The sequence below is a fragment of the Aptenodytes forsteri genome, unplaced genomic scaffold, assembly GCF_000699145.1.
Source record: "Aptenodytes forsteri isolate BGI_AS27 unplaced genomic scaffold, ASM69914v1 Scaffold267, whole genome shotgun sequence".
Classification (NCBI taxonomy): Eukaryota; Metazoa; Chordata; class Aves; order Sphenisciformes; family Spheniscidae; genus Aptenodytes; species Aptenodytes forsteri.
Genome location: NW_008794173.1, coordinates 1,039,065 through 1,047,669, shown reverse-complemented (window position 1 = coordinate 1,047,669; position 8,605 = coordinate 1,039,065). Strand labels below are relative to the sequence as shown.

The 8,605-nt window shown below is 42.5% G+C and overlaps 1 protein-coding gene across 2 annotated transcripts; it reads right to left on the bottom strand.

Annotated features, from left to right (window-relative positions):
• Positions 1-1,071: 1,071 nt before the first annotated feature.
• Positions 1,072-8,599, bottom strand: TRNT1 (tRNA nucleotidyl transferase 1). 2 transcript variants are annotated; one of them, XM_009283576.1, is made up of 8 exons: positions 8,516-8,599; positions 7,559-7,752; positions 6,827-6,965; positions 6,446-6,572; positions 6,018-6,211; positions 5,588-5,838; positions 3,494-3,717; positions 1,072-2,650 (listed from the first exon to the last, which is right to left on the bottom strand). In XM_009283576.1, the coding sequence occupies exons 1-8, from the start codon at positions 8,574-8,576 to the stop codon at positions 2,626-2,628; spliced, it is 1,215 nt and encodes a 404-aa protein (XP_009281851.1). In that variant the 5' UTR covers positions 8,577-8,599; the 3' UTR covers positions 1,072-2,625. The 2 variants fall into 2 exon arrangements, with proteins under 2 accessions (XP_009281851.1, XP_009281843.1); XM_009283568.1 differs by having other exon boundaries at positions 1,072-3,717.
• Positions 8,600-8,605: the final 6 nt, after the last annotated feature.

The following is an 8,605-nucleotide window of genomic DNA, read 5'->3' as shown; positions in this document are numbered from 1 at the left end:
ATAATATATAATATGCACACCTTTATATATATTATTTATTATAATATATATCGTGGTTGGTTTATTTATTTATTTGTTTATATTAAGTTTAGGAGCCATTGATAGAGATTATACATAGGTTGGGGGGGGTGTATAAAAAAATACAAATCTCACCTCCCAGCGAAGGCCGTAAGGCAGCGCAGCGGGGCCGTGCCGGTGGCAGGAGGGATGCTCGGGCACTGCCCTCCACGGCGCGGCCTCTGAAGGGGCCGTTGAAGCTCCTCCGCCTCCCTCTTCTCTGTGCAGAAGTCTTGGGGCACTTGTGGTTATTTTCCTTCTCTTCTCTTTGCTTCAGGCCTGAGGTTTATGGGCTCTGCAGGGAGAATTAGCCGTGCCCTGTCCCCTTAAAATGCACCCAAGCCAGTCTGGCCTTTTAATCATTTTTACAGATCGTTACATCTTGGGAGAATAGTAAAAACCTTCATTAATCCTCCGAAGCCATCTGGAAAGGAAAGCAGTTTGTGCTGTTCACCATTTTGCCCTTCACACGCGGTTCCCTCCCCGGGCAGCGATGAGCGCGGGCGGGGAGCAGGTGAGGAGTGCAGAGGGACGGCGCCTGAGACCCCCCCAAATCCACAGGGGCTCTGGGCTCCCGGGGATGCTTTGCCCTGCAGAGAGGGGCTGCGTTCCCGTCCGGCTGCTCCGGGCTCCAATTTGAATGAAAATTAGCTTCCCCCACAGGAAAAAAGAATTTGTTTCATTATTCTTTGCAAACTTTGGGGATACGTCCCCCCCAAGGACAAGTGGGCATAGGGGAAGCGTTAGTCTCTTACTCTTTTTCCAACAAACCCGAGGAGGGATGGACTGAACATCAATACTGGCAGCCGGTTTTGGCAAGGGCTGTCACGCTGGGGAGCCGGGAACAGCTACCAACCAGCAAAGCCACGCGGGGTTTTCTGATGTGTGACTTTAATTACAACACATTGCGAATATTGCTTAATTAGCCAAGCAATCCATTGGAGAAGAGTACTTCTCTTGACCATGTAAGTATCAAACTGCTTCATCTCTCATCTCCCAATTTGATATTTAAATAGCTCATACTCCAGCATTTATTCAAAACACCACTTTTCCAGAGGTCAAGCTGGTACTGCTTGCTTAAAATATGCTATGGTTATGATTTAAGGCAGTTTCATTTTTAATAGGGTTTAATGTCTTTGAAATATAGTAAAGCAGAGATGCTCGATAGACCAACAGGAAACCTCAAGCCTAGTACGATTTTTAAATGAGCTATTTGAGCAAATGTGCGAACTACGCTGAATTCACGGCAGGACTGTTGAATTAAGATGCTCTCAGAGTAATCGGTTTGTGCTGTTTTTCACAAGCGTTGGAGATTGTAAAGGTTTCAAGCTCGTGTCCTTAAAAATCCTCCCTCCAAGTGGACTTCGACCCTGACAACAATTTTGGGTAACATAAAGCGTAGTTGCTAATATTTTACCACCTCCACAGAAGTTGCCTTAAAAGATGCAGTTTTGTGGGCTGTTCCTTACAAGAGTCTACTATAGTACTAAATTTTATACTTGTCTCCCTCCAAAGATTTCAGTAGTTCAATAAATTGCACAAGGAGGCTTCAATGTAATTACATAATTAAATCAACCACCACCATGTTCTTAGGAGATTTGCCTTATTAGCAGAGAAAAACAGCACTTTTTTTGTTCCCTTGCTGTCTTCCCGAAGTTCCTAAGTACCTTCAGAATAATTTCTTTAAAGTAACTGACTTCCTAGGAAAAAAAAAAAAGCAGCTGGAAAGTTAACTATATGAAGGCATAAAATGCTGATTTTCTGTGGCACTGCTCTGGTATTACTGCCATCTACTGTTGCAAAATGATATCCGAGGAAAATGAAATCCAAGCCATTTTATTAGTTACCATGGTTTTGTAGGAAAACTTAAACCTGCAATAAAATTTATACACGCAAGAAATGCTCTCAGTTAGAGCTACTTTTTTGTGTTTTTAAAAGCACACCAAAAAAGCCAGGGACGGTAAGACATGTTCATTAAGAGCAGCCAGGAACAGCACCGCTTCAAAAACCCGTCTTCCACAGCACTACTTGACGGCTACCGTCCAGACTACAAACTCTTCACTGAGCCCGCTATGAGTTATTTGGTACTACATGCCAACAACTCCCTCCTTGTCTCGCTTTCCTTCCCCCATGAGTTTTAACTAATAGTCAACCCCCTTCTCATATCTTCCAAAATGTTATCGATGTATTTCTTTATTAATTTTGAAGGGTCAAATTGTTTAGAATTTCCTTTTGAACTGAATGCAGAGTGCATTTTTAATGTGGATCTGTTCAGATAGAAGAACTCTAAGGCTAATTACCACAGAAGCAACACAGGGAAGATCCTGGCCTGACAGCAGTAGGGACGTTAAGACTTCTTCCCAAAATAATCCTACTGAGTTAAACAGAATGCCTGCAAATCAGAGAGGAGGTGAATGCCTCTGGGTCTGACTGCTGTGAGTTAGGGGAAAAGGTGCGGGGAGAAATACTGAAGGCAAACCGTCGCTTTCTCGAGAGCGTTAGCACTCCGAAGGTGACAGAGCCACAGGACTTCGCTCAGGTTCACTCTGTTTAGGCAAACTCACACCATCACCTCAATTCTGCTTGTGCATCACTGGGAAAGAAAAAGGAAAGAAAGCCTGAGTCAGCTACCAGACACGGCGGGGGGAAAGGCAGGGAACCTGGATCTCCCTTCCCTTCTACTATTAACATGAATAGCACGTTTCACACACGAAGTTGAAAACATACTGTAGAACCCTTGGCCAGTTTTCTATGGATTTAGTTACTCAGTGATAAACAAGTTACTGATAAACCACTGAAGAGAGAAGAAGTTCATGACGCTGACTCAGCTAAGTCATCCTTTTAATCTAAAATTGGTTCTGGAATTATGGAAAATAAAAATCTTTTAAGAAAACAGACTTGTTTTACACAGTAAGACTGTTTGGGAACTGCTGGAGTGAGTATTTCAATCGGGTATCTAGCTTTAACTACAAAAAGATTTAGAGCTCATTACTTCTAGACACTTCATCACGCTCCTAGGCACAAAAAACCCCCATGATTTTATCTAGAGGATAGAAACACCTTTTTTCGGTTGGTGGTTTTTTTCCTTTTAGATGTAGCAAAGTCAGAATGAGAAAAATCTTGTTATCACCTCTAATGCCCGGAGTCAAGATAAAGTAGTTAAATATTTATCATTAAAATACAATAAAAAGAGGTAGAGACCGTGGAATTTGGCAAATAACCTTTTACATTACTACAAAATTAAACTTCTCCTTGCAAAAATTACGAATTAGTAACAGGAGAACCGTGCTGTCTGAAGATCTTAAATATGACAAATGCTATATTGGCTGCGACAACACTGAGGGAATTATTTACTGGTGTCTCAGTTACACTTAGAACAGGGCACAAACAGTTCTCTACTATTATTCAATTTTACAACTTCTTCAGGCAACTTAACAGTTCTTCCTTATCCATGTGGTATCCACTCTTCTTCCATTCATCCCTTAACTGCTGTAACGCTGTTCCAATTTCTTTTCCAGAAGACACACCCATTTTTCTTAAATCATGGCCACTAACAGGAAAAGATGGAACAGTCCATTGCTGCATTTCTCTTAAAAGATGTTCTTCTCCTTGGTATTTTAGAAGCTCACAGATCTTGGAATTTGTATTAGCTTCTCTAGACTAAAAGAAAAAAAAGGGAAGAGAGGATTCACTATGACACAGTAGAAAACAGCTCAACCTGTGCTCAATATTGTGTTATTCCCATGACATCTTATTAAGCAACATCTGGATGAGTTGGAACTATGAAAGCGAGGATTTCTTCTGCCTCACAAGTTTTTAAAACTCAGTCCTAACTTGGAGGCTCTGGGAGATCCTTGGAGACTTCTTGAATCCCAGGTAATAGCTGTAACCATTATCTTCAACCTCCAACTGGAGAGGAACTATTACCTGTCCTGCGGGAGACAGGCCTCACGGCAGAAACTGCTGTCTCTCGCCTTCAGTCTCAGGTTCTGCAATAGAAGTGCAGAACTTCACCTCAAAATTACTTGAACTTTGCTGTGGAAGAACGTCACAGGTTGCCTACTGAACAGTACTCCTCACGAAGAACACGTACCGATGCTCCAGGAATTGCACCGATTTTCAATACACAATTCAAGGAGTTGAATTTCACATAAAAAAGCTGGAGTCTCTTGAGGTCCGGATCCTGTCTCATGTTTTAGTGCATAAAGGGAGATCAGCTGGGACAGTACAGCAAACTGTCAGTCCCCAGGTACGTTCACAGGAAACTTCTGTTTCAGATGATTGAATATGACATTCTTCAGCCTGACTGAAAGGTAGGCTTTTAAATCTGGTCAAAAAGTTGCTACAGAACACAAGGTGCTCAGAACTGCTAAAAATGTGGTGGGTTTTTTTTTTTTGTTTGAAATAATTTCTAAGAAATTAATTTAAAGCCTCGGTATTTTGGATGGGAAAGAAAAAAGCTTTTGAACCCAAGCAGAAATGTCTGCTATTTATCCTCTTGCAAAACTAAACTCTACTAATGGAAAAGAATCTTTTTATATCTGTTTTGTAACAGATATAAAGTTATATCTGTTATAAAGATATAAAGTTTCTGCTTTATGTTGCAGAGACATGCCAGGACATTCGCAATAGCTCCTGTTAGTTTCTGGTCCCCTCTCCAGAGGGAAAACAAAGGGGAGAAACAAACCAAGCAACCACCCCCACCTTAGTTAACTGGAACTGATATCAGTAATACAGAAGGATATTCTTCCAGTCACTGTGACGATACTACACTGGGAGCAATCCAAATTTGGCTATTACTTTTTGTCAGTACATCCCATCTTTCTGATGAAAATATCACGGTCTTTAAAACCTTGGCAAAAATTTGCCTAAGACCAATAAACAAGCCTGCTGATGAATCACAGAATCATTGAGGTTGGAAAAAACCTCTAAGATCATCGAGTCCAACCGTCACCCCAACACCACCATGCCCACTAAACCATGTCCCTCAGCGCCTCATCTACTCGTCTTTTAGATACCTCCAGGGGTGGGGACTCAACCACTTCCCTGGGCAGCCTGTTCCAATGTTTAACCACTCTTTCAGTAAAGACATTTTTCCTCACGTCCAATCTAAACCTCCCCTGGCACAACTTAAGGCCATTTCCTCTCGTCCTATCGCTTGTTACTTGGGAGAAGAGACCGACCCCCCCCTCGCTACAGCCTCCTTTCAGGTAGTTGTAGAGAGCGATGAGGTCTCCCCTCAGCCTCCTTTTCTCCAGGCTAAACAACCCCAGTTCCCTCAGCCGCTCCTCATCAGACTTGTTTTCCAGACCCCTCACCAGCCTCGTTGCCCTTCTCTGGACACGCTCCAGCACCTCAACGTCCTTCTTGTAGTGAGGGGCCCAAAACTGAACACAGTATTCGAAACGGCGCTTACTTGACTCTTTAAGGCCCTTTCTTTCCACTAGGCATTGTCATCTCTGCTACTGCGTCAAACTGGAAATTCAGTTTACTGTGAAGAACCAAATAAAGCAACATGAAATACACTTACGTCCATTATGAAGTCCTGATATGGTCTAAGTGGTTCTGGACCCACAGCTTTTGTTAACTCTTGCCGGTGCTTCACTAAAAAAAGGCCAAGGTTTTTTTCTTCTTTTGAGATTTTCAGCCTCAGATCAAGGTTTGTGACATCATCCTTCACCTTGAACAGTGATGTCAGAACAGTCATCGGTTTTGGACACAGATTTTGAATATTTTTAGTGACTCTGTCAAATTCCTCTAAACTTCCATCCAGTGGTAGTCCTAAAGGGATACACACAAAAAAGTGCAAGAAAGAGTGTTAGTAAGAAATGTGGATGTTAACACTTGGCGGGGAACGAACTAATTTCTTTCTGGGTAAAAAGTTTTATCTCACTTTGCCATGCTGCAGTTCTGTTTGTATATGATACAGGAGTAGGAAATCAACCTTCATTTCACTTTACCTATGTATTGGGCAATATCCAGCTCATACGTAAGTCGAACCAAATGATTTACATGGTTTCCAAGAAGAATTTTTTTCAGTTCCACCCAAATCCTTTCTCCTGATATTGCAGCCAAACCTTTAGCATTTTCTTTAATTGCTTGCAGCGTACTAGGTTCATGATCACCAGGTTTTTCTGCGATTCTTCCATAAAACCTGCCAAAATAAAACCTCTGTATGTTAGATTGAGAACAATTATTCCACTTATTACTGCTATTCAGAGAATCAATGTCATGACAGTGTTAAATATTCTGATTTATGATACCAGAGGAAACTTAACAATATGACAGTTACCACTCTTTTTACATCACTGATCTCTTTTTGCATGTTTCTGAAACCTTCTAAAATGCTTACTTCATTTCTTTATCTAGGAAAGGCAAAACCTAGTACCTGAAATATCTCAGGATTCGTAAATAATCTTCTTGTATTCTCTCAGTTGCCTTTCCTACAAATCTAATTTTCTTGTTTTTCAAGTCTTCATATCCATTAAAAAAATCATACAGCATCCCATCCAAACCTAGAAAGAGAAGAAAAAAAAATAAAAGAATATGAATTTACAAACACGTCTGGCACAATTAAACACTCTCATTTGAAAATACAAAAGACAAGTTGTGTGGTTTGACCTGGTTTGTCAGATCATCTCACATATTTGTATAGACCTTTCAGCTGATAGCAGTACAAACAAACAAAATTGAAACAGACTGAGAGAATTTACTGGCTTAATTTGAAAAGCGGTGTTTCAGCTAAATATTTGCTTTTGAAAGAACTTACCTAAAAACATGGAATTGACAGTCAGATCCCTCCTTTCAGCATCTTTTTCCCAGTCAGTGGTGAATTCAACCTCCGCATGTCGTCCATCGGTGACAACATCTATTCTAAGAGTAGTAATTTCAAAATTCTGTTCATGGAGCTGAAAATCCCACAGACATTGTTACTTCAACACAATCACGAATATAAATGTAAAAGCTGTATATTTTTTCAGCCTCATGTTTGTATACAGTTAGTGCTCAAGCTGGATACATGCAAACCAACATGTACCATGTTTTTCTACAGAGCAGACAATCAAGAAATACCAACACCTGAAAATGATCTTTGCATTATTCATCTTCTAGATAGCCTGCAGAAATCTTCCTGCAGAAGATGGAATAAGAAGCAGAGGAACGAGCAAGGCAGAGGAAGCAAGACTTGGGAAATCAGGAGCAGGAAACACTGGGATCAGCTTCCCCACTTTATCTGAACATGTGGGTGGCCTACATTATCTTTTCTAGTGACGACACAGCAGCATGAACGGGTTATGCAGAGGTAAGGTGCATTAAAATACAGTAATTAATTGAATTCTACAAACAAAGTAATCAAAAAATCACTCCATACTTTAAAGCAGGGTCTCATTTAAACTTAGTGCAATGCTTTAACAAAGAAGGAGCACGCTACCAGTTTTCTCTTGGATATGCTGCACATTCACAGATACAGTTAGAAAAGATCCAAGTCAAAACATAAACCAACCCGGGCAGTAATGGTTCCATGTTTTTCTCCTTTGTTATTGATCAGACGAACACCAGCAGATGTGAACATTTCCTTCATCTCTGCTGGTGTAGCTGTAGTGGCAAAATCTATATCTTGTGGTGTCATTCCACTTAGTAAATCCCTCACAGCACCTCCTGCTATTCTCAGCTCGTAGTTCTTCTTCTCAAACAATTCTGGGAAGAAAAACCATAAAGCACTCTCTCAAACAAAAACATAGCGCGCTGTCAGCCATAACCTACCTTTTCACAAATTAAGATCATAGATGTGGGAATACATACTCAAATACGCAGTAAGCAGCAAGTATGTACGTACCTCACAGCTTCATGGAAAATGCACAGATTAGGTACACAGCTGAGCACCCACATGTATTTTCCCAGTCATTTCTGATATATTAACAGGTTGCTAATTGATACTGGGGGACTCTGGGCTGTGGAACATTTTTAGCAGTTAGTAGCTGACAAGGGAAAACCGCTTACTTTACTTATGGCAGAGCACAGCGAACCGTGAATCCAAATTTCTTCAGGAACGACACCCCACGACGGCTGATGAAAACCGAGCTCCGCCATGTCCTTTGACTCATTTTAAAGTTACAGTGGCTAGACGTGAAGAGCAGCACGCACCTCCCAGAACACAACAGCTACCCAGGCTGCCCTTTAGCACCCGCGACCGGGCCACAAAAGCCCCTGGCCTTCTCCCTCGTAAGGGGATCAGGGGCTGCGCCTACAGCGTTGTAAGGGGATCAGGGGCTGCGCCTACAGCGGGGACAGGACGCAAGGTGCAAAGCCTGCGTTCGCCGCCCTGGCTCTCCAGGCCGGCGTTTTTGGTCCTCCTCACGCCACAGCAAGCGGGGACACTTTCGGAGCCGCGGCTCAGCTCCGCGGAGGCCCAGGCCCTGACACCCCCGGGCCGGGCCGGGTCGGGCCGGGCCGTACTCACCTGCCAAGCTGCGGAGCCCCGGCGTGAAGAGCGCCTGGAACTGGGGGGACTGCAGCTTCATAGCGCCCGGCGCTCGGTGCCGCAGCCGGA